Source organism: Scardinius erythrophthalmus (assembly GCF_964197995.2).
Source record: "Scardinius erythrophthalmus genome assembly, chromosome: 16".
NCBI lineage: Eukaryota > Metazoa > Chordata > Actinopteri > Cypriniformes > Leuciscidae > Scardinius > Scardinius erythrophthalmus.
Window position 1 is genome coordinate 27707854 of NC_138236.1, and position 27330 is coordinate 27735183.

General features: G+C 39.0%; 1 protein-coding gene across 1 annotated transcript in view; it reads right to left on the reverse strand.

The window, feature by feature from the left end:
* Positions 1 to 618: 618 nt before the first annotated feature.
* Positions 619 to 27330, reverse strand: part of LOC308704382 (C-C chemokine receptor type 5-like) — a 27352-nt gene continuing 640 nt past the window's right edge. Inside the window, exon 2 of the mRNA XM_081388614.1 lies at positions 619 to 3103. Within this exon, the coding sequence (XP_081244740.1) occupies positions 2049 to 3103 (1055 nt within the window). The 3' untranslated portion in view covers positions 619 to 2048. The remainder of the gene's footprint in view (positions 3104 to 27330) is intronic.

The following is a 27330-nucleotide window of genomic DNA, read 5'->3' on the forward strand; positions in this document are numbered from 1 at the left end:
TGAGACCCAGATAGTTAGGTTTAGGGAAAAATCTACCACAGTATACTTACTACATAAATTATACTTGAACTTAACTCCACCCTGTGATGAAAATCAAGTTAAGTAGGAGAATGCAGAACTTGACGTTGTTGCTAAGATGTTCTTCCCTGTGTATGTAAATTGCTTATATTTTAGATTTGCAAATAATACAGAAAATAGTTTTGAAATGAACGACTACATCAGTAATGTTAGCCAGCACCCCCTGCTTTTGAAAAATACCAAAAAAAATGGCATACCCAAACTAAAACAGATACAGTTCATGATCCCTTTGCACTAAAAGCACAAGTATGGTCTCATTTGAAGGCAGACACTTGACAGTTTATTGTAAATTCAGAATGAATTATTGTCATTATGAAATATGTTATAAATAGCTTCAACGTTTTGTAAAGTTATTAGAAATTTATTTTAAAATAAAATTGAAGCTGCCATTGTTTTAATCTAGAAATGCACAGCTTAAGCCACATGTCTGACCATGTCATATTTCAAATCTGAAGATTAAAATAAGTCTAAAACTCTGAATTGAATTAAATGTTTTTGAAGATCATGCCATATGACTATATTTAAAGAAGACTCAAAAATGCTAAATGATGTTTATTGTCATTTTCTAAGCATCCATTCAGTCAATTGTCTATATTGTTTTGTGGTGCAAATTGACCCATTCAGTTTCAGTTTTCACACCTCTCTGGTCTGGTTATGGTTCTAATTATTAGATTCGTTTGTCTTCATTATATTTACTGACAACTTAATATTCACACTGTTTTAATCCTAATTTCTTTGATCAAACTTCTCATTTCACCTTCTTTGAAACTCTATCAAATGCCCTTACTGAAAAAAAAAGAAACATTTCAGTTTTTCTATTCAAAATTATTCATAAAAATGGTGGCAGGTGCATCTTAGGGCTAGCTAGCATGTTAGCTTAGCACATCATCAAAACACAACAATTTATAAGATTAAAACCATGTGTTTGGTTAAAACTAGCTTTATAACGCAAGTCAAGTTTTTTTAAATAACCTTCTGTAATCGGATGTGGCTTAAAACAGAATTTTTTTTTATAGTATTCTGCACAATGATAAAGGCTATGTCAATTAGCAATGCATTATAAATATAATCTAATATGAAAATAGCAAACATGGCATGAAGAACATATAAACCATACACCATATTTCAAAAGTGTCTATCTGAATGTTATAGCGATCTCTGGAAGCTTTGTTTATGTCAGGGAGTTCCTGGAATGTCGTAAATACGAGTGGGAAGCTCTGGATTTTTTAATTCCTGATATTTACGAGTTGGGGATGTGTCTGTGAGAAATATGGCTAATACCACAATACTTATCGGTATTTAGCTGTGATATTGTCAGGCTTTTCTATTTACAGCAAAGTAAGCTAAATGCCTGCACAGAATATGATGGCATTATAATATAACAGTGTATTATGAAACAATTAAGATTGCAGTGGCTTCATAAACTAATTAAAAACATTAAAAACAAAGTACACATTATGCACATTTCTTTGTTCTTCATTTTCTAGAAATAGAGTTTAAGAACCTTGCTGTATTTTTGTGTAATTAATTAAGAGAATGTACACCACCATCTTACTCCATATAGAAATCTGACATAAACATATGAGTATGAAACATGAGAATCTATCAATATGTCTCAAAAATGTCTCCAGCATTTTCATGACAATCGTACAGGAGATTTTTTTCTAAATGGGAGCAGATGACGCTCATATTTCAAACAAAAATATCGACTCTGTTTTTCATATTCATAATTCCTGACACATATGAACAACTGTAACTTTGAGCTAATTTAAACAAAAAATGCCTTTCAGTGCGTTGGCGTCCTTGTGAAGGTTGACAAACATCATTATTGTCAAACAAAAGTGTCAAAAAATAGAACAAGGACAACTTTCAAGATAAACTCGATACATTCAGTAAAAAGGGGAACTTGGGGATGATAAAAATATAAGCTACTCAGAATGAAAACAACTCTCTGGAGGAAAAAGTTTGCGCTATGCAATTTGTGTCGAGGAATACTCAGAAGATCTGGAGAAGACTGAGCTTCTGCGTTCAGATAACTGTGGAGACAAATTTGTGCAATGGCTGAAGCAAAATGGAAACTGATCTTTTAGGACTTTAAGAACTGCTCTTCTGAACTTCTGTCCAGCAAAGGCGTAGATAATAGGGTTGAGGCAACAGTGGCTTAAGGCGATAGTTTCCACCCACTGCATGGCAAGGCTCAAATTAGTATGCCAGTCGCAAGAAAGCAAGTAGCCTTTCCTCTGCAGGAACATGAGAAACATGACAATGTTGTATGGAGTCCAGAAGAGGAAATAAACTGCCACCACAGCCAGGATGAGTTTGATGACTTTGTGTCTTTTTTGTGATTTTATGCTGAGCAGAATGGGGATGATCCGGGAATAGCAAAAGCTCATAATAATCAGGGGAATAATCAAGCTCAAGAGGTTCATCTGAAGGTAAGTAAATGACATCCAGGCTGAACCTTCAGGAAAATCGGTTCCACAGGATGTTTTGATGCCTGAATCATTTTTCTCTTTGGCAAAAATAATATTAGGGAGGGATGAAAACAGACTGAGCATCCATACAAATGAGGCCAGAATCAAACCCATTTTTGCAGACCGATTTCTGGAAAAGATACTGTGGGCATGGACGATGACGACATAGCGATCCAAAGTCATTAGGACCATGAAGAAGATGCTGCCATAGAGGCCTATCATGAAGAAACCTGTTATGGTATGACACATGAATTTGCCGAAAACCCACTCATCTATGGCACTGTGAGCCCAAAAAGGGATTGACACAAGAAAGAGCAGGTCAGATAGGGCTAGGTTGAAGAGGCACACGTCTGTCATATTGGATTTCTGATGGTATCTGATCAGGACCCACACTACCAGGCTGTTTCCGATTAAGCCAACAATGAAAACTATGCTGTACAGGGTGGGAAGGAAAACCTCACTGAAGGCCTTCGGGTTGCCATTGTTGCATGGGGTTCCAGCAATATCTTCTCCTTGGTCATAGTAGTCAGCATAGCTTTCTGTCACTGTAGCTAGGAGGGCACACAAAGAACACAATGATAAGTCATATAATATAATATAATATAATATAATATAATATAATATAATATAATATAATATAATATAATATAATATAATATAATATAATATATACACTATATTGCCAAAAGTATTGGGACACCCCTCCAAATTGTTGAATTCAGGTGTTCCAATCACTTCCATGGCCACAGTTGTATAAATTCAAGCACCTAGGCATGCAGACTGCGTCTACAAACGTGTGAAATAATCGGTCGCTCTCAGGACCTCAGAGAATTCAAGTGTGATACCGTGATAGGTTGCCACCTGTGCAATAAGTTCATTCGTGAAGTTTCCTCGCTACTAAATATTCCATGGTCAACTGTTAGTGGTATTATAACAAAGTGGGAGCAATTGGGAACAACAGCAACTCTGCCACGAAGTGGTAGACCACTTAAAATCACAGAGTGGGGTCAGTGCATGCTGAGGCGCACAGTGCATATATATACATATATATTCATATATTCAACATTACAGTGCTTTTTTAACATTTATTAGGCTTCAAAAATTTAACAACTTTTAATTTAAGTGAACTTAACACAACTCTCATAAACCTATAATAAATGTCATATTTACCTGTGCCCTTCCTACCCGTCTAACATTCACAGAGCAATATAGTCTACAGAAATTAAATAAATTATCAAGCAGTCTGCACTGCATAAATTATTAATTAAATATAGATTAATCCTTATTAAAGCTACAAAAGTTCTTTAGTCAAGAGCAGTGAGTAATTTTCTCTATTCCCTTTGTTCTTTAGGGGCTTTCGCACCGGAAAGTTCTAGGAACTTAGTTCTAGGAACTAGCCACCAGGGTGGTTCTCTGAGAACTAATGGTGCCCCTACGAACGTTTTCCCAGTTGCATTCGCAACTCCATTAGGAACTCCGAAGTGACGTAAGCTGCACTTGTTGTTGTGACTTTTATTTTGAAGGCGCTGAGAACGCCAGCCAGAGCCTGAGCACACATGCTGAGTCCCAATTCGCCTACTTATACTACGACCTAAAAGTATGTACTTTTTTTGTGATGAAAAAGTACATACTTTTGAGTGTGTAGCAAAAAAGTACGCACGTTCTGGGACATACTTCGATGACGTCATGCAACGTGAACTTGAACGTGGTTGCCTAGTTACGCACACCGCGACTGTTAACAAAACATTTAACATTTCATTCATTCTTATATATGCAATATAATTTTATTTACTATTCCCATCTTTTTTTCCACAATACATTTACAATGTGTTTACCAAATTGAGGAGTGAAGCAGGGCGTCGTCGTAGATCAACCAAACGCAGGTCGTTTGTGAGGCGGCTGGTTCTGACGTTCATGTGCAAATGTGTGTAACGAAAGCTAGCGCTACTTATTTTCTGAGTTAAAATATTTAAAGTTTATAGTATAACTATTGTTTAACGTATTTTATACTTAATCTTATACTTATGTATAATACTTAAAAATACCCCGATGAAAATGAACCATGCTTTTACTATAGTAAAAGTGTAGTAACCATGTTTCTTTGGTTGGACTGATAAAGTTAACATATGTACAGCTATTACTACAAATAAGTCAGACAGAAACATCAAAAGAAATACATAAAAAAAGACACTTGCATGACACTGTACTAGAGCCTTTTTATTTATTGTTTTGTAGCCTGCAATGAGGCGCTCGGTATCTTCATCGGACCCTACAAGATAAACACGGTACTTTTTTGGCACAACATAAACCCATTAATATTACGAGACAATAAAATATAACTTTAATTAGGGTTAAACATTTGAATTCTTACACTTAAAAACTGAGGGCGCATCTCCGTTGCTGCATCCGACTGCCAGGTTTACATCACCATCATCACCGCAAAGCTCCTCCCTCCCGCACGCAATGGGTTGTGGGCAATATTAGCCGTTAGAGTGTGCATTGATCTGCACTTCGAATTCTAACCGGAAATAGTAGACCATCCGGGTATCTTTGGAATACTCATTTCAACATGCTACGATTTGGGACGTACTAATTCTAGTTTCGCATACTATTTAGGACGGATAGTATGCGAATTGGGACTCAGCAACAGTGTTCGCATTCATCAGTTTACGATCTGTATGCTGTTCCCTGCAGCAGTTTGCAATTTAGCGACCCCTAGAGGCAATGTGCCTCTATTTAAGTAGAGCATGTGCTGTTCAGCCATTTTGTTATCAGGCATTTGAGAGAGCACACGGATGAATTCCATCTCCATTCATGTTTTACCCTTGAAAAGGCATTGTCTGTAAGTGTTTTCTAAAATCAATCTTATGAAAGTTCTTTGGTGTTTTGTCATATAACGTAGTGTTGTATTTGAATATGTTAGATGTGTGTACAAATTTAACTATGGATGTTGTCTATGCTATTATGTATGCTATGCTATCTATGTTTAGAAGATGTTTATGCTCAAAGTGTCTTGTAAAGTTAATGTATTTCTATTGTTGTTTTTTGCAGTTTTACACCGCTTCCATTAAATGAAATTCAAGTCAACTCTGTCTTGGGTACTTTTTGGAGGAGTGTTAAGCTTGCTGCATAGCTATGTATCAATACACATAGTCAGGACAGTAGAGTAAACACAAAAGGTCCTGTAAAATTAAACGAATAAATGGGCCTAATAATATAAATAAAAATTATATAAACAAAAAAATACATACATTTTTTTAAAGTATAGCCAGTATAGCCTACACAAAAGGTCCTGTAAAATTAAACGAATAAATGGGCCTAATAATATAAATAAAAATTATATAAACAAAAATATACATACATTTTTTAAAAGTAAATTAACTATAAGGCCAGATAAGTGAACCTTTGATTCAAATTTAAATTGGCTTCCATACACACAAACTGCTGTAAAATTAAACGAATAAATGGGCCTAATAATATAAATATTATTACGGACGACACAAATTCGGCTAAATAAAACAAACCATTAGGTCTACTTGAATGAAAAAACGAATTTGTTTGAATATTACGCTATATTTAATTTACACTTTGTTACAAGTTACCGTATTCAATTTGCTAACCTTTTGTTTTCTTCCCAGCGTGTTCGCGTAGCTCACGTTAATGTTTTTCGAGAGATGTGTCTTTTGAGATTCCAAAATGAATCTTTGCTGACTGAAACGATGTCTCCACATTCGTTTTCTTGTACCACATTATCATTGTTAGTTAGTTATATTAATAGTACACCTGACCTGTATGACTTCTCATTTTCCTTTTTGAAGTAGCCTTTTTGAACTCCATTATTGAGCCGAGTTTTGACTGAAAATAGTCTACTGTTGATGACTGTGCAAGACAGATGGATCCTGGTTTAGGTTTGACTGAGCATGCTTCAGACTCGTGGTGTGAGCGGAGCGAAATTGGAGCGGGAAATAAGGCGACGCTCCGTCCTTTTAAAAATGGCGCTCTGTCCAAGATCCGCCCGCTCCCGCTCCCCGCTCGCTCCCGCTCCACTCCGCTCACATGCTCTGTTCCAAGCACAGCAAAAGTTAATTCCACAGATGTTTCAGAACTGGCTGCTTATTTAACACGTAGAGATCTTATTACTACGGGACTTAAAGTGTTTGATGATCTGTCATGGAAATCCAGCTTCAACAATGCAGTAGAGGGGTTGAATCTCAAACCTAGTGAAGAGTTAGATCTCATAATAAAGTGGATTGGTGGGGAGTCACTACAGCATGTCAAACGTATCCGAGCTGTTCATGTAAATAATCCAGCTGCGGGCCTGGATATGGTCTGGCAGAGGCTAGACAGAAGTTATGGTTCTCCTGAAGCATTGAAGCTTTCCTGTTCTCCAGACTTCACAATTTCCCCAAACTTTCAATCAAAGACAGCAAGAAGCTGCAAGAGCTCAGTGACTTACTTTTTGAAATATTAGTAGCAAAGAAAGAAGGTTATCTCCCTGGGCTCAACTTTCTTGACACAGCGAGAGGAATTAATCCAATTTTAGAGAAATTACCTCACATCATTCAAGAGCAATGGATGAGTAAGGGGTCTTACTACAAAAGAGAGCATTGTGTTTCATATCCTCCTTTTTCGTTTTTTGTCGACTTTGTCTCTCAACAGGCAGAGATGCGGAACGATCCCAGTTTTTTCCTCTACACTCCCAGCACCTGCCCTCTCAGAGTTGAGAAGCAACATCTCACCAAAGTATGAAAACCGAAGGCCTCCTTCTCAGTGAACAGAACAGAGGTAGAAAACTCTGGAAAATTCTCTCTAGAGCACTTAAATGAGGATTTATTTGAATGCTTTCAGAAGTAAACCCCAAGTAGAACGAAAGCGTTTTTTGTCACAGCATTTTATATGCTTTAGATGTTGTTCTTCAAGAGCCCATCAAGCAAAGGACTGTAGAGCTGTAGTGCATTGTGAGGAATGAAATAGTGATCGACACATCTCAGCTCTTCATGCAGGACCAGCACCTTGGATTATGGAAGATTCTTCTACACCAGTGGATGATCATGGTGGGGAGCAAAGTGAAAGTGCAGCAGTTGCCACTACCTCCATGTGTACTGAAGTGTGTGGAGTCAATGGTAAATCCTGCTCTAAAATCTGTCTTGTAAATGTCAATCCAAGGGGTCATCCCGAAAAGAAAGTAAGAATGTATGTGCTATTGGATGACCAGAGTAATGTGTCGCTGGCTAGATCAGCTTTCTTCGATGTTTTTAAAATCCAAGGCGCTGCTTGTCCATATACACTTAAGACTTGCTCTGGAACGGCAGATGCTGCAGGGAGGAGAGCAAGTGGTTTCATTGTGGAGTCGGGAGATGGAGAAGTCCGCTTATCACTACCAACTCTCAACGAATGTGACTTAATTCCTAACAACAGGGATGAAATCCCAACTCCAGAAGCTGCACGCAGTTATACCCATCTTAAAGTTGTAGCTGACAAGATATCGCCCCTTGACCATGATGCAGAGATTCTCTTGTTGTTTGGCAGAGATATCATTCGTGTGCATAAGGTACGAGGTCAGTACAAAGGTCATCACAATGAACCCTTTGCTCAACGTTTGAACTTAGGATGGGTTATAATTGGTAACGTTTGTCTTAATGGTGTTCATAGACCCACTGTTTGTTCTTATAAAACTAACCTCCTCTGGAAAAGACGTCCCAGTTACCTGACACCATGTGAGAACAGCATCTACATGAAAGTACGATTGTCAGGTGAACAAAACAAGTCTCCTGTCAGATCCACACGCACCAATGTGGGCAAATTGATTTTCAGTCAGGCGGACAATGACTATAAGCTTGCTGCTTCATTTGAGGATGAACTCTTCTTAGAGATCATGAATCGGGAATTCTGCAAAGATGGTGCAAACAGTTGGGTAGCTCCTCTGCCATTTCGCACACCAAGACAACGCTTACCCAACAACAGACAGCATGCTTTGACTCGACTCCTGTCACTCAGTCGCACTCTGAAGAAGAACACCAAGATGAAGGATCATTTTATAGATTTCATGGAAAAGATTTTTGAAAACAATCATGCTGAAGTAGCACCTCCCATTGACCGAGATAAGGAATGTTGGTACTTACCAAGTTTTGGAGTCTACCACCCTCAAAAACCAGGGCAAATTAGAATCGTGTTCGATTCAAGTGCACGGTTCAATGGCGTGTCGTTGAATTATGTTCTCCTTCGAGGTCCAGACCTTATTAATAGCTTGCTTGGAGTCCTCATGCGCTTCAGAACTGAGCCAGTTGCGGTGATTACAGACATCAAGCAGATGTTTCATAGTTTCCTTGTGAAAGAGGATTATCGCAACTACCTCCGTTTCTTGTAGTTCCATAACCACCAAATTGACGGTGAGATCATGGAGTATCGCATGAGAGTTCATGTGTTTGGCAACTGCCCCTCACCTGCCGTGGCCATTTATGGTCTGAAAAGGACAGCCATGGAGGGGGAAAGAGAGTTTGGAAAAGAGGTGAGAAAGTTTGTAGAAAGACACTTTTATGTGGATGATGGCCTCAAATCATTCCCCATAGTGGAGGAAGCTGTAAGTGTGCTGAAATCAGCTCAAGAGATGGTGGCCCAATCTAATCTTAAGTTGCATAAAATTGCATCCAATAAACTGGAGGTAATGAAAGCCTTCCCTGCTGCAGATCTTGCCAAGGGCTTACAGGATCTTGATATTGGCCAAGACCTTTACACTGTGCAGAGAAGTCTAAGCCTAAAATGGGACCTTGTCGCAGATACACTCACTTTTCAAGTGGTTGATGTTGAAAAGCCATATACTCGACGTGGTGTGTTATTTGCTATAAATAGCCTGTTCGACCCACTTGGGTTTGCTGCTCCTGTGAGTGTTCGAGGTCGAAAAATTCTAAGAGATCTGACCAGTGACATCTGCGATTGGGATGCACCTCTTCCTGATCACAAGTTCGAGGAATGGCGGAAATGGTGTACTTCTCTACAACATCTGAAAGAGGTGACGATTCCAAGAATATACACATCAATTCCTTATTCACAAGCTGAGGAAAGAGAAGTTTGTATATTTTCTGATGCATCAACTAAAGCCATTGCCGCTGTTGGCTATGTAAAGGTTACAGATGCTCATGGACAGACTGAGGTTGGGTTCATCTTTGGTAAAACACAAATAAAAACTGGTGCCAAAACCTGACCTAACCATTCCCAGACTTGAATTATGCGCTGCTGTTCTCGCAGTGGAAATAGCAGAAGTAATCTCTGAAGAGCTGGACCTGGAACTGAAGAACATGAAATTCTATACCGACAGCAAGGTGGTTCTTGGTTACATCTTCAATGAATCAAAACGCTTCTTTGTACATGTTAATAACCGAGTGCAACGAATTAGACGTTCAACTCAGAAACATCAGTGGCACCATGTTCAAACTGATCTTAACCCAGCCGACTGTGGGACAAGAGCCGTTTCAGCAAACCAGCTTACTGTCTCTGCATGGCTTACTGGGCCAAAATTCCTGTCGCAAACCTGCCAACCAGTCGTGTAAGCCTTTGACCTCATCCATCCTGAATCTGATGCAGAATTGCGACCTGAGGTAATGACATGTATAACCAACTTTCTCCATGCCTTGGAAGTGCACGTTTTGAAAGGTTTTCAAGCTGGACGTCAGCTTCAAGAGCTGTAGCACGACTCTCACATATAGCTCATTCCTTCTCAAAAGAAGTCAATCAGGATTCCTGCCATGGCTGGCATATGTGTAAGGAACCTTTGAGTGCAGTCCAATTGGATGAGGCAAAGACTAAAATCATTCTTGCTGTTCAAATTGAGACCTATCCAGAGGAAATGCAGAGCATCAGAAAGGGAAAACCTGTTAATAAACGAAGTCCCCTTGTCAAACTTTGTCCATTTATTGATGGTCAAGGAATACTTCGAGTTGGAGAAAGATTGTCGAACGCACAAATTCCATCAAATGAGGCTCATCCAATTATAATTCCAGGTAAACACCACGTTGCTTCTCTACTCATTAGATATTACCATGAAAGAGTTTGCCACCAAGGCCGCCATTTCACTGAAGGAGCTGTCAGGGCAGCTGGATTCTGGATCGTCGCCAGCAAGAGACGTATCAGCAGTTTAATACACAGTTGTGTAACATGTCGTAAGTTACGGGGTAGGTCTGAAGAGCAGAAGATGGCAGACCTACCAGTCGATCGCTTGAGCACCTATCCTCCGTTCACTTATGTAGGTCTAGATGTGTTCGGTCCATGGTCTGTCACTGCCAGAAGAACACATGGAGGACAGAGTAATAGCAAGCGCTGGGCAGTCATCTTCACGTGTATGAGTATACGAGCTATTCACATTGAAATTATTGAATCACTTGATACATCTAGTTTTATCAATGCCCTTAGACGATTCTTTGCAATCAGAGGACCTGTGAAACAACTGAGGTCTGATTGTGGGACAAACTTCATGGGGGCCAGCAAAGAACTACAGGTTGGTTCTATGCATGCCAACAAACCTGTAGAAAGCTACCTCTCAGAGCAAGGTTGTACTTGGTTGTTCAATCCGCCACATTCCTCACACATGGGAGGTAGTTGGGAGAGAATGATTGGAGTGTCTCATCATATTCTTGATGCCATGCTTCTCAAACTTGGATCTGCTAGACTTTCACATGAAGTTTTAACAACTTTTATGGCCGAAGTTACTGCCATCGTAAATTCAAGACCATTAACTTCTGTGTCCTCCGATCCAGAACAACCTCTCATTCTTACTCCTGCTATGCTCCTTGCGCAAAAGATTGGAGCACATTCTGTACCACCAGGGCAGTTTGACGATAGTAATCTCTATAAACAGCAGTGGAGACAAGTCCAGCATCTGGCCAATGGATTCTGGAAAAGGTGGAGAAGTGAGTATATCTGTGGTCTCCAGAAAAGACAAAAGTGGACGGATGAGAAAACAAATGTGAAAGGAGATCTTGTCCTACTAAAGGATATTCAAGCCAAAAGACACGACAGGCCTATTGGCTTAATCACTCAAACTTTCCCAAGTGATGACGGGAAAGTAAGGAAGGTCGAAGTGAAAATTGTCAGAGAAGGTGGCTCTAAGCTGTTTTTGCGACCAATCTCTGAAATTATTATTCTCTTGAGTAAGGACGGTAAAGGACTCTGTGGTTAGTTCTATAGAATGGACACTAAAGGTTTATTTGCTTGTAGGGTTTGGCATCTTAAAGATGCCAAGTGGGGAGTATGCTGTTCCCTGCTGCAGTTTGCAATTTAGTGACCCCTAGAGGCAATGTGCCTCTACTTAAGTAGAGCATGTGCTGTTCAGGCATTTGAGAGAGCACATGGATGAATTCCATCTCCATTCATGTTTTACCCTTGAAAAGGCATTGTCTGTAAGTGTTTTCTAAAATCAATCTTATGAAAGGTCGTTGCTGTTTTGTCATATAACGTAGTGTTGTATTTGAATATGTTAGATGTGTGTACAAATTTAACTTTGGATGTTGTCTATGCTATTATGTATGCTATGCTATCTATGTTTAGAAGGGATGTTTTAGAAGATGTTTATGCTGAAAGTGTCTTGTAAAGTTAATGTATTTCTATTGTTGTTTTTTTGCAGTTTTACACCGCTTCCATTAAATGAAATTCAAGTCAACTCTGTCTTGGGTACTTTTTGGAGGAATGTTAAGCTTGCTGCATAGCTATGTATCAATACACATAGTGAGGACAGTAAAATCTGTCTAACAGTCCTGTCTAATACGTTATTAGATAGAACTGTTAGACATAGAAAGTAGACAGTATAGGAAAAGGTATAACGTATGCCGTGTGGTTGATGCCCAGTGTTGCTAGCTGAGCAGAAACACATACTCACATCACTGTCTTTAGTGATTTTGCCTTCAAAAGTATAAGTATGAGAACGTTTTTGCAGCAATGTTTTATTTTGAGATGAATTGATAGCTTTTAATTTGAAAAAATCTGAAAGACATTCAAAAGAGTCTGTGGATCGTTAGACACACCTCTAAAATAGATGTCATGAAATGTCTAATATTCTATTCTTTGCAAACAGCGACAACTTCGTTGCAGATAAGACACACCGGCTTTGCACCCTTACGAAAAAGTTTATTAAAGTGTTCTATCAGTATACTTCTTTTTTTAACTAAAAATAAAGTATACTTTCAGTCTACATTTTATATACTTCTCAGAAATATACTTTATGTCAGGGGTCGGCAACCTTTTTGTCATAAAGTGCCATTTTTAAGTTTCCGAGTTCATCACTGTGCCACAACACACACATAGCCTATATATATATATATATATATATATATATATATATATATATACACTCACCTAAAGGATTATTAGGAACACCATACTAATTCTGTGTTTGACTGCCTTAATTCTACGTGGCATTGATTCAACAAGGTGCTGAAAGCATTCTTTAGAAATGTTGGCCCATATTGATAGGATAGCATCTTGCAGTTGATGGAGATTTGTGGGATGCACATCCAGGGCACGAAGCTCCCGTTCCACCACATCCCAAAGATGCTCTATTGGGTTGAGATCTGGTGACTGTGGGGGCCATTTTAGTACAGTGAACTCATTGTCATGTCCAAGAAACCAATTTGAAATGATTCGAGCTTTGTGACATGGTGCATTATCCTGCTGGAAGTAGCCATCAGAGGATGGGTTCATGGTGGTCATAAAGGGATGGACATGGTCAGAAACAATGCTCAGGTAGGCCGTGGCATTTAAACGATGCCCAATTGGCACTAAGGGGCCTAAAGTGTGCCAAGAAAACATCCCCCACACCATTACACCACCACCACCACCAGCCTGCACAGTGGTAACAAGGCATGATGGATCCATGTTCTCATTCTGTTTACGCCAAATTCTGACTCTACCATCTGAATGTCTCAACAGAAATCGAGACTCATCAGACCAGGCAACATTTTTCCAGTCTTCAACTGTCCAATTTTGGTGAGCTCGTGCAAATTGTAGCCTCTTTTTCCTATTTGTAGTGGAGATGAGTGGTACCCGGTGGGGTCTTCTGCTGTTGTAGCCCATCTGCCTCAAGGTTGTGCGTGTTGTGGCTTCACAAATGCTTTGCTGCATACCTCGGTTGTAACGAGTGATTATTTCAGTCAAAGTTGCTCTTCTATCAGCTTGAATCAGTCGGCCCATTCTCCTCTGACCTCTAGCATCAACAAGGTATTTTCACCCACAGGACTGCCGCATACTGGATGTTTTTCCCTTTTCACACCATTCTTTGTAAACCGTAGAAATGGTTGTGCGTGAAAATCCCAGTAACTGAGCAGATTGTGAAATACTCAGACCGGCCCATCTGGCACCAACAACCATGCCACGCTCAAAATTGCTTAAATCACCTTTCTTTCCCATTCTGACATTCAGTTTGGAGTTCAGGAGATTGTCTTGACCAGGACCACACCCCTACATGCATTGAAGCAACTGCCATGTGATTGGTTGATTAGATAATTGCATTAATGAGAAATTGAACAGGTGTTCCTAATAATCCTTTAGGTGAGTGTATATATATATATGTATATATATATATATATATATATATATATATATATATATACATATATACATATATACATATATATATATATATATATATATATATATACATATATATATATATATATATATACATATATATATATATATATATATATACATATATACATATATATATATTTAATATATATACATATATATATATATATATACATATATATATATACATATATATATATATATATATATATATATATACATATATATATATATATATATATACATACACACACACACTCATATAAATACACAAACATTTTACATTTTCATAATGGCTTACACAGAAATAGTACAGAAATTTAAATATTTCTCTTGAAATTTTTTTTAGATAGACAATTTAATAGTATTTATAACTCCTAGATGCACCGATTACAATTTTCTAGGCCGATTCCGATTTCCGATTTTTCATTGAGTTTGACCTGGCGATACTGATTTTTAGCCGATTCCGATTTATTTTTTTCTAACCACTTTACAACACACAGATATATATATATATATATATATATATAAATTTTTATTTATTTATTTATTTTTATAAAATATATCTTTTTACCCAAACTGAATAATAAAAACAAGTTTAAATGGGTACATTTTATATAAATATTTTTGAGTCTTCATTTTCTTTTCTGACATAACCTAATCCAGTTCTTCCAGATGTATTGTTTTAATTTATTACTGTGAAGCTGCTTTGATACAACCTATGTTGTGAAAAGCGCTATATAGGCCTAAATAAACTTGACTTGACTTCTTGTTAAAACACACTAGACATGCACATTCTGAGCATTTTGGGCACTTTTGTTTGAAATCATATTTATTTTGTCCATCAAATGTGTGCTTTCACTTTAATTGAGCGTGTAATGGAACATTTTGATTTTCATTGATTTACAGTGTTGATTTTCATTATTTTCATTATTAAGACATTGAAATGATCTTTGCTGGACTGTACGTAGTCTGCCAACATATGACTAATGTGTGTGTGTTTTTAAACACTGGGAAACAGGTGAGACATCAGGAGGAGGCAGATTGAAAAGGGGCTCTGACCCCTAGGATCAGAGGCCGTCCAATTTAGAACTTGTGAATTTGTAAGAATAAACTCAGCAGGATTAGAAAACTAGCAGGGAAGCCTCTCCTTGTTTAGATAAGGGCCTGTAAGCAGAAGACCTTGAAAGCAGTATAAAGACTCCTCTACCCTCCCTCTCGTGGTCGCACTTGTTTCACAGACTGTACTGGTGACTTCTGTGTGGCAACTGGGCCTTCTTGCAAGAATAAATACTTTTAAAAGACAGTTTGACTCAAATGTCTCTTACGCAGTGATTGATTGTTTAATGAATATTTTTGCCACAACAATTGGTGTCAGAAGTTTGGGATTCCTTGGATGTGCCCTTCGGACCCGAGAGCGGACGGTGAATTGGCCTCCATTGGCCTTCTGTTAACATAACGGTTGCAAATAAATATATTTATATCTCTTTACAAAAAAGCTTTTAAAATAGGCGTTATATATACATGTGTGTGTGAGTGTCTTAACTTTAAAAGTTTGGATCCTACATTACCTAACATTTCTTATGAAACTTTTCTTTATGCAAATGTATACATAACATGAAAAAATTTGCACAGTGTAACTGATGTATAGACTAATATCTTTCCCTCATGTTCTTTTTCTCTATCTTATTTATTTATTTATTTTAGTTTTCAGCTCATTGTTCTTTTCTCATTTGTATTCTGATGACATTGAACATATTAAAACATTTTGTATAATGTATACAAGTTGTATGTTATAAAAATGTAATCTCTGTATGTTTTGCAACAACAACAACAAAAAAGTTAAAGCTACACTGTGTATGATTTTCTCCCATCTAGCGGTGAAATTGTTTATGACTACCAACTGAATATTACTTTCTAGCCCCTCCCATTCCGAGAACGTTTTAACTCCTACGGTGGCCGTATTATTTCAAATCTGCCGGCAGTCGCGAGTAATCTCCCCCTCGCATTCGTCACGGTGGCACTGAGTGTAAAAACGCAAAAGGTGAAGCTTGAATTTCCAGGTAGTATGTCCCTCTTTGGCTAATGTATTTTCAAGATGGATGCGCAACATGGCTGCCGCCATTCGAGCGACTCACTCGTATGTATTCTAAATGGCAGATTATACACTTACGAGAATACTTGATTAGTTGGTAGAAGTAATTACACATTAATGAGCACATATCATTTTGAAAGAAAAAAACCCATGCCAGCCAGGTTTGTCACTTATTTGGTTCCCCTGGAAACATTTCCGTTGTGGTCTGTGTTATTTGCAGCGCGTTTCTGTATTTGGAGCACACGTGTGTTGTGAAACTGATGAAGATGTTTTCTTAATTTGTGGGTGTTTTTTTTCTATTTGCATGTGTTTTTTGCATGTGCACCGTAGTAAATGCATCTAAATGGCACTTCAAATACAGCTTCTGTTTCCTCTCCATTGCAAAATACATTTTGTTGATACTATTTTAACAGCCCTTGTCAAGATAAGGACCCAAGAGCGAATGCAGGTACAAAGTTTTAATTGTAAAGAGAACAAAGGCAGTCAGCCACCAGGCGGGCACAGAACAGGTTAACACAATTATAATTGACATGGCTTAATGAAACAGAAACAGCAGGGATCCCCAAGCTGGATAGCAGCGGTCAGCGAGGATAACACAGTCTTAGACCAGTTGCAGAATGGCAGGTTGAGGAGTAGTCGAAGGCCACGAGCAGCAGGATGGCTGGGCAGAGCACAGTATCATCAGACGAGACAGTACAAGACAAGTATCCAGTAGTGGAATGGCCTTACAACGCAACAATAATCTGGCACGGAAACAGGGAGAACGGAAACTAGAAGTAGCAGGCAAAATCAGGTTAGAGAGAGAGAGAGAGAGAGAGGGAAACAGGGAGAATGGAAACTAGAAGTAGCAGGCAAAATCAGGTTAGAGAGAGAGAGAGAGAGAGAGAGATATTTAACACATTTATTAACTACACAACCTCAAACAAACAAAACCAAAAAACACTAGGCTACATTTACAAGAAATCACATTGAGTTAGGCCTACTCAAATTCTTCAACAAAGTGCAAGGTGTCATTTTCAATCCAGCACAACATTCTTTGCACACTCCAAACCTCTTCAAAGTTTTCCATTTTTCTCATATGAGAAAAAAAAAAATCATGTTTTATTCTTGCTTTTATGAGCCCCTTAAACAATTCAACATTTTTACTACTACCAGCAATTTCATATTTCCTACTAATATAAACTGGCATTTTGGCTTGACCCAAGATAAAATTTAACAACCGTCCTTTCTTCATTTTTCCTTTACAATATTTAAAACCAAAAATAAACACAATCATTGTAAACATTTCATTAACATTAGTAAATAAAACCTCCAATAAACCAAATAAAGGTCTTAGTCTCTCACAATGCATAAAACAATGAAATATGGTTTCTCTTTCACCACAAAAAGGACAACTATCTTGCACATTTGGATTCAACAATGAGATAAAAGCATTTATAGCAACAATTCCATGTAAAATTCTCCATTGAAGATCACCCACATTTTTAGTCAATGGTGGTTTGTAACAAGAGCCCCAACAAGGTTTGACATCAAAATCAACACTTAAATGATCTCTCCATGGGGTATCCATATGTTTTAATTTCTCTTGATTTATCACCTTCACACAAACTTTATACAAACTCTTTCCCCCTATTGTATCAAACATTATGTCTCTCAAATTCTCTGGGGTCATTACAACATTTTCATTTTCTATTACACTTTTAGATATCACCATACAAGGAAAATTATCCGTTTTATGAGGAAGAGCTTGACTTGACAAAAAGTTCCAGTCTTCTTCACTCAAATTTTCTCGGCACTTCTTTAATAAGAAATAGACTGTCCTTGTTGATTTCATTTCAAGTCTCTGTGCAAGTGCATCAGCATTGTCCAACGCGATACCAGCAACTCCTATTAAGTCTTTCATTTTAACAATTTTGGCTTTTGTTAAAATTGGCATCAACCACAAAGTTGTATTTCCACATAAATCGAGTCGAGCACCATTAATCAATGGCTCTTCCAAAAACCAATACAGAGACTGATATGACAATGATCTTTTGACCTGTACCATACACCATGCTTTTCTTAAGCTTTCATAAAAGGAAGAAATAAACTTCAGATTAAAACTCCTACAATCTGTCCAAAAGATATTTCTTCTAAAACCCCACCCTCCAACCTTACTTAAAAGGCAACAGGCTGGTCCAAACCATGAGACACTAGGACTGTATAAAAACTTTTGAACAAACTGTAGCCTAAAGGCTACTTTCCTGCTTACAAGGTCAACAACCCCTTGACCACCCTTCTTCCTTTGGAAGGTACAGAACATTCCGTGGTAACCAATGTAATCTATCCCAAAAGAAATTGATCATCTTGACCTGTATTTTTCCAAGAACCCCTTCAGGAGGCTCTAAAACTGTTTATCTGTGCCATAATGAGGAGGCTACTAAATTATTAATAATCAATGCTCTCCCCTTAAAGGACATTTTAGGTAAAAGCCATTTCCACCTTTCAAATCTTCCATCTACATTTTCAAGAATATTTTCTCAGTTTCTTTGCATTATTATTTCATCACCCAAAAATATTCCAAGATATTTCAGACCTCTTTGTGACCAAACCATTTCACCTGGTAATACCAGTTCTCCTTCATTCCATTTTCCAACTCTATACGCTGAACTTTTGGCCCAATTTACTTTTGCAGATGAGATTTTTGCATAGGCCTAGTACATGTTAACAATATCAACCAGCTTGTCAATATCATCCTGTCCACTGGTTAAAACTAAAACATCATCTGCATATGCTGATAGCTTTATAGGTGGAAAGGTACTCATGTAAAACCATCTAAATGAGTCCTAATTTGATTTAACATAGGTTCTATTGCTATTGAGTAAAGCATACCTCACAAGGCGCAACCTTGTCTAATCCCCCTTTGTATTTTAAAAGGGCAACTCAAACCACCATTGATTTTCAGTACACTTTCAATATTTTCATAAAGCACTTTAATCAAGGCAGTGAAAGCAGGTGGAAAACCAAAGGTTTCTAACGTGTACCATAAAAACTGATGATCCACCCGATCAAACGCCTTCTCTTGATCTAGGGAAATTAGGACACATTTTTTCCCGAACAGTCTAGAGACTTCCAAAACATCTCGAATTAGAGATATATTATCCACAATTGACCCTTTGCTAAGCCCCGCCCTCCTTGGTTACTGTTGCTACGCCTGTCAAGCTTTTGCGCCTGGCACGTCTATTACAGTATGTATGCACCGGTTTCAGACATTCCTAAGGAGATAATAAGTCATTTTTGGCGAACAGGTGAAAATATGAGAGAGCAAGACTGCAGTATGCATTCGAGGGCTATATCCACGACATAATATGCAAACGATTAGAGAATAATTTCATCAAAATTTAAGCTAAAGCCTATAACGTTAGGTCCCAGCGCAAGCAGCAACCGCCTCGTACGCTGACCACACAAATTGAGGAACAGCTTTGTGCATGCACAGCAGCGTAAGTGAAATTGAAAAATATTCTAATATTTATAAATCAAACAGCTTATCCATAAGTATTGTGGAATAAACACAAGACATTAGCCTGACCACTTTGCAATTATAACATTCTCCCGCTTATATTTGTAGTGCGCCAGGCTAACGTTACTGCTCACACGTTGTGGGTCACATAAGTGACTAACTTACTGTTATGAACTGATTAAGTTTGCATACCAACCTTTTCCTTGGAGATCTCCGGCAAGTGATGTTCCCTCCTTTTACTAACTACCTTTTACTTTTACTAGAACTAACACCGGGAGAGTCGCGATGGGATTGGGGTAACGTTACTAGTTTGGCCATCGATTAACAAAATGCTGAAATATATTTTTAAGTAACGTTAAGTTATGTCAGTGAGCCTCCGTCTTGCCTTTAATCACACTGCTTAATCTGGACAATAACTTTATTCTAGAGCTGCTATAAAGCCAAAACACTTTACTTTTAATTTCCTATTATCAATGTAAAGCTACTTTGGAACAATCCACATTGATAAAAGCGCTATATAAATGAAGATGACGCCCGGCAATTCTCCCCTTGGGTTTTAGGTTTCGGGAAGGGAACAAAATCCATCACGCCGTCCAAACTTTTACGATACCGGGTATCAGATTTGCACAATCCATACGCACAACGCTTCGGCATGTTTCTGTCACAAGTTTGTCCTGTCTTGTTTTGCACTTGGGTGTTTGTTGTGTTGAGCCATGTGCTCGTGTTCATTGTTAGCCCCGCCCTTCTTGTTATCTTGTTATTGGTTTAATTCTTTCCACCTGTTGTCATCGTTACCCTCTTTTGTTTGCCTCCCTATTTAGTCTCCTTGTGTCTGTTGTACTGTGCTGTTTCGTTGTCTAATGTTCTTGTGTTTGTTTCCCAGTGTTTTGGTTTGTTTATATTATTCTAGTGTTTTCCCCCGCGTGGGAGTTTTGTTTATCATTGTATTTTGCTTCTATTTTATTAAAATCCCATTTTGGTTTTCTGCAATTGAGTCCTCAGTTTTGTTTTTGAACCCAGTCGTGACAGAACGAAACAGCCCATTTTGAGGACTCAGCAGAATGAGCATTCGTGTGGTTCCCCGCGCTACAGCTCAAGAGAGACTAGAACTCCAGCATGCGTTGGCATCGCAACGCCAGCAGGGCTGGGAGATAGGATGCTTCGCCCAGTTCTTCTGGACAATGGCTAGGGGATTGAATTACCATGATGAAGCTCTTAAAGAGGCATTCAACCACTGTTTGGATGATCCCCTTCCTCAGTGGGAGATGGATGGTTTAAGGATCCTGGACTTTTGGAAATTCACCGATTACCTGCGGCATCGCAAGGATTGGAGGATCCTGCCACCATTAGAGACTGACGTTATTGACCAACTTACCTATCCTTCTTCGCCGAGTCAAGTTTTTCCGAATTTAACTAAAAAACGAAGGTTGAGAAGGAGGAGAGCAGCTAAGACTGCTGCATCAGTCTTTGTCTCCATCGAGCCAGTTTTTGTCACTCCAGAGCCTGCAGAGACTGTTCATGTCACGTCTGCCCAGCCAGAGACGGTTCACGTCACGTCTGCCCAGTCAGAGACGGTTCATGTCGCATCTGCCCAGTCAGAGACTGTTCATGTCACGTCTGCCCAGCCAGAGACTGTTCACGTCACGCCTGCCCAGTCAGAGACTGTTCACGTCACGCCTGCCCAGTCAGAGACTGTTCACGTCACGCCTGCCCAGTCAGAGACTGTTCACGTCACGCCTGCCCAGTCAGAGACTGTTCACGTCCCGTCTGCCCAGTCTGAGACTGTTCAGATCACATCTGCCCAGCCAGAGATGGTTCTAGCCACGTCTGCCCAGTTGGAGACAGATCGGGAAATTCCCATTCTCATGGCCGGGGGGGCACTGACCGGCTATTTAGAGCGTTTAGCTCGGATCCTGGAGACGCCTTTCAAACCTTCAGTGTTTGTTCCTGAGCCGGTGGTGTCTGTTCCTGAGCCGGAGCCGGTGGTGTCTGTTCCTGAGCCGGAGCCGGTGGTGTCTGTTTCTGAGCCGGAGCCGGTGGTGTCTGTTCCTGAGCCGGAGCCGGTGGTGTCTGTTCCTGAGCCGGAGCCGGTGTCTGTTCCTGAGCCGGAGCCGGTGTCTGTTCCTGAGCCGGAGCCGGTGTCTGTTCCTGAGCCGGAGCCGGTGTCTGTTCCTGAGCCGGAGCCGGTGTCTGTTCCTGAGCCGGAGCCGGTGTCTGTTCCTGAGCCAGTGTCTGTTCCTGAGCCGGAGCCAGTGTCTGTTCCTGAGCCGGAGCCAGTGTCTGTTCCTGAGCCGGAGCCAGTGTCTGTTCCAGGGACTGGGACTGGCACCGCCGGCTCAGGCGCTGGAACTGGCACCGCCGGCTCAGGCACTGGAACAGACTCCCCCGGCTCAGGAACCAGTTCCTGAGTGGTGCCAGTTCCAGCGCCTAAGCCGGAGGTGCCAGTTCCAGCGTGGGAGTTTTGTTTATCATTGTATTTTGCTTCTATTTTATTAAAATCCCATTTTGGTTTTCTGCAATTGAGTCCTCAGTTTTGTTTTTGAACCCAGTCGTGACAGTTTCCCTCGCTCGAAAGCTTGCCAGACCTCCCGCGCCTAGTTACGGTTGCTAAGCCACGATTGGCCAGTGGCGGTTTTCGGGCGTGGCTTAGCGAAGGGTCAATTGATCTATTAGGTACACAATAGGATTGGTCTAAATGTATAACCTGTCCAATTACTTTCTTCAGTCTATTTGCCAAAACTTTTGATAAAATCTTATAATCAGTGCATAACAAAGAAACTTTTTTTATCTCTTTGAGATCACCTTTCTTAGGGAGCAACGTTAAAACAGCTCTTCTGCAGCTTAGTAGCAGTTGTCCCTTATCCAGACTATCACTTAACACTGCAAGTAGATCCTCTCCCAACAAATGCCAATATGCCTTATAAAAGTCAACAGGCAACCCATCCAATCCTGGTGCTTTACCATTCTTCATACACTGCAAAGCTTTAAACAGTTTGTCTACTGTTAAGGGACATATCAGCTCTGCATAAGAATCTTCATTTATTTTTGGTAGATTGGACACAAATTCAGCCATCAACTGGCCATCCACAACACTGTTAGAATACAGTTCCTTATAAAAACCGACAGCCATTTTTCGAATATCAGAATCCTCAGTCAGAACTTTTCCATCTGCTGCCCGTAAACACTGAATACTTTTTCTTTGGCCATTTTTCCTTTCTAGACTGAAGAAGAACTTGGACGGGTCATCCATTTCAGAAAGACTCTGAAACCTGGATCTAACCAACGCCCCCTGAGACCTTGTACCTAATAGATCTGCTAAGGCTACTTTTTTTTCCTTTAAGAGCCCGCAATTGGTTTTGATTTGCAGAGGCTCCATTTAGAGCCTGGAGTTCAACAATATCCATCTCTAAACTTCTCATGGATTGAACCATGTCTCTAGTAACATTAAAAGTGTACTGATTACAAAGTTTTTGTACTTGCACTTTCCCAATCTCCCACCACTGTTGTATTGATGCAAAAGAAGACTTTTTAGATTTCCACCCCAACCAAAAATAAGAAAAACATTTACAAAAGTGAGCATCTTCAAGTAAAGCACTATTAAAATGCCAGTAGGCACTCTTATGTTTAACAGATTTAATAAAAACACATGCTACTACCATTGAGTGGTCAGAGAAACCAACAGGACAAATATCACAAGATTTAAAATATTGTTTCTGATGTTTAAAACAATAAAAAAGATCCAATCTTGCTAAAGAAATGCAATTTTCTTTCACATGAGCCCATGTATACTGTCTTTCATCAGAATGAAAAATTCTCCACACATCACAGAGTTGACAAGTTAATCACATTTACTAATTTATTTCTTGAAGCCATATGAGGCTCAATGTGATTTCGGTCTAAATCATTACTTGTACAATTAAAATCTCCACCCAGTACTAAAAAACTGTCTGTATTACATTGTTTTAGACTATCACATAAAGTTTCAAGAAACAACATTCTTTCAATTGGCTTTACAGGCGCATAGACATTTACGAATTCCACACTAACATTTTCAAACTTTGCTATTATCTTAATTAATCTACCTTGTATTACTTCTGTAACATCATACGATAGTGGTAGACAAGTTTTTGAAAACAAAACAGCCACCCCAGCACTGAGAGCAGTCTTATGACTCAAAACAATGTTCCTTCCCACTCTTTCATCCATTCGACTTCATTTTCCTTTGTACTGTGAGTTTCTTGCAAAAACATGACATCTATATTTTTTAATTTCATTAACTCATAAATCTGCGCTCTTTTTTTTGCATCCCTCACCCCATTTACGTTCAGGGAAGATATTTTAAAATTACTCATTATGAGGGATGAAAAAAAACACAAAAAGCCAGGCCCATATCACGCCATTATTCTTGTGACATATCATTATTCAATGCTTGAGGACGAACTTTTTGTACAATCTTTTTTAGACGATACACCTCAGGATTTGACAGACATCCTTCACCTTTTTGTTTCATTAAACTTTTTACTGAGTCAACAAATAAGGAAAGATCAGGAAAATAGTCTATAACCTCAACATTCATCATTCCCTTTGTTCGCTGGAGAAAATTTTTCATTCTTTCCAAACTGTAACCACTATAGTCTTGTCTCACCTCTTCCTCAACCTGAACTTCAGACAATTCTTGCTCACTTTCTGAGCCAGACAAATCACTTGCATTCAACACCACCCTAGAACTTTTAGTAATGGTCTCATCTTGTGCATTTTTCTTTAATGGAGTTACAATCTCCCCACGATTAGACTTCCTTTTCACTGATGGCACTTTAAATACTGCTTCGTCCTCTTTGAGTAATTCACCCACGATCTCATCAAGCTCAATATCCATTATCTCATCATCATTTTGAATTCGTTTCTCACTACTCTTCACTCTACTACATCCTGGTTCTTCATTGTCCACACTCAACTCCGAAACTTCACCAACTTCACTTTCTTCTTCCACCCTCTGACTTTCATTATGACTTTGAGACCCACTTTCATCTTCTGTACCATTTGACACATCTTTGTCTGGACAAGCGCGTACCAAGTGCCCCACTTTCCCGCATCCAAAGCATTTCATACTCTCAGTTGTTGCAAAAACTACATAATCAAAGCTATCAACTTTGAATTTAAAAGCAATATTCAATTCATCAATATCACTCCTCAAAATCATATATACTTGTCTGCGGAAAGACACAACATGCTTCAACAACGGGGATTTGCAGCCTAACGGAATTTTCTTAATCGCCGAAACCAACTGTCCATATCGAGCTAACTCACGTCGCAGCGCTTCGTCACTAATAAATGGAGGCACATTGGAACAAAACCTTTCTCGCAGGATTAACAAGAGGAAAGATCTTTATCAAACTATCATTGAGGACTATTCCATTTTCAACTGCCGCGTTTACTTTTTCAATTTTATCTAAAAATAACACCACAGCACCATTCATTCTCGACGCCGAACGAACACTACTGTGACCAACCACCGCTCCCACCGCTAACACACATTCTTCGACTGAGCACTCAACTCCAACCGGCACTTTTATTCCATGCTGCCGGGTGAGTTGCTCATAACTCGCCGTCTCCGCGTTCGCCATGGTAGCCAGTTTAAAAACTGGCTAACCCAACCTCCCCGTTCTCACCACAATATCTTTGTGACCATACACAGTAAAAACAGCAAACAACACTTAAGTAAACAGACCTTTGAAAATGAAGAAAAGGACTCCAGAGTCGCGCTCCGATTCACACTCCGCACTCACTCAGCAAACGCCCACGCATGCGCACGAGAGAGAGAGAGAGAGAGAGAGAGAGAGAGAGAGAGAGAGAGAGAGAGAGAGAGAGAGAGAGAGAGAGAGAGAGAGAGAGAGATCGAGATCAACCCCGGTTCATGACAGCCCTATTGTGTCTTATTATTATAAATCAATTTGAATTAATTTATAAAAAAATGACACAAAAGATGTTGCGTGCATATAATTAGGTTTTAAAAATGGATTTCTAAAGGTAAAAATGTCCATAAAAGGTAGGCTACAAATCTAGGCCAAGGTACCAGCACAATAACAAAATGTTGTCTAATCATCGGAAAAAAATCTCAGAAAATATCGATATATACGTTCGGCCATTTTTGTAGTCTGGTAGCAGAGATAGGATTATCTAGCGGCACAGAAACTTTTATACACACGTTATTAACAAAATGTCAACAACGGAAGACTTGTCCAGCCAGCCTTACATGTTCGAGCCAGAGTCGGAGCCGGAGCGAGATGAAAATGAAGACGACGAACCTGCAGAACAACGTCTTCATATGGATGTATCGCAATGGTATGTTACTGTATTTACATATGAAACTTTGGTCTTCCGACCTTTTACCACCGTGTCGATTTATTTTGATTAATATGTCCGAGGGAGAGAGAGCAAGACAGCGTCTAGTTTGGAGACGGTGATGTCTTGTTTACACTTTCGCCTGGCTCTGAAGAGAGAGAGTGAGCGCGCGCGCGACCGGGTCTCTCTCTCTGCTCGTTCTTTCAGTCAAACATGCTCCTGTCACAAGCGCGGCAGTTCATCTAAATTAGACGGTGTAATGAAGCGTGTGGGTTACTACATCCAACAACCGAACATTTTAACTTACCCTCTCATAACTTCTGCACCCTTTAGCTTGGACTACAAAATTGCAGCGAGAAATAATAATGGCGGATTGCTCGAAGTGTTGGGCCGGAAGTCAATGTCCTTATTTGGCAGTTCCACTGCAAATACTGTGACGTATTAGTTCAAAAAACGTCATAGATAACAGAAAAATCTGAATTTGTATATATATATATATTTATTTTTTATTGTGTACTATTTGTTTACGAACTGTGATGTTTGTATGTTTGTTAATTGAATTCTAAAAAAAAAAAAAAAAAAAAAAAAAAAAGATATCTAACCAGAAGACAGAAAAAAAAAAACAAAAAAAAAAAAAACAGAAAAATCTGAACCGGTTGAAAAATATGACCAAAACAGAATATAAAGATATCAACGAAGCACCTGAAGAGAATAATTTCATCTTTTCTGTACTTCTAAACACTCCAAATATACAACAAAATGCATTTAAGGGCTAAAAAAGTGCATTTAGCATGATATGTCCCCTTTAAGTGAACGTAAACAGTTGAGAAATAAAATGTATGCAACATATTGAATCCGTGCATTAGTATATTGGATCCATGGTCTTCAAGGGACAGCAGCTTAACATTGTGCTGCTGTGTTTTTAATGTTAATCAACCACTCACTGCTCTTGATTGAATTACTTAAGTAACTTTAGTAACAAATGTGTCTATATTTATACAGTGAAGACTACAGTGTTAATTTACATTTGATTACCCTACTTTATTCAAATTTATTCAAAATGTTTACTTGTCTTTAATAATGTTTTAAATTTATATTAATTAGGCTAGTATTTTTGCTGTATCAAAACTGTAATAGAGAATTGCGATATTTCACTAGTAGTAGCCTATCTAAACATTTGAACCACTGCCGCGACCACAGTAAATATGTGATGTTCTATTAGCCTAAATAAAGGTTAAAATAATGATAGAGCAATAGAATGAACAGTG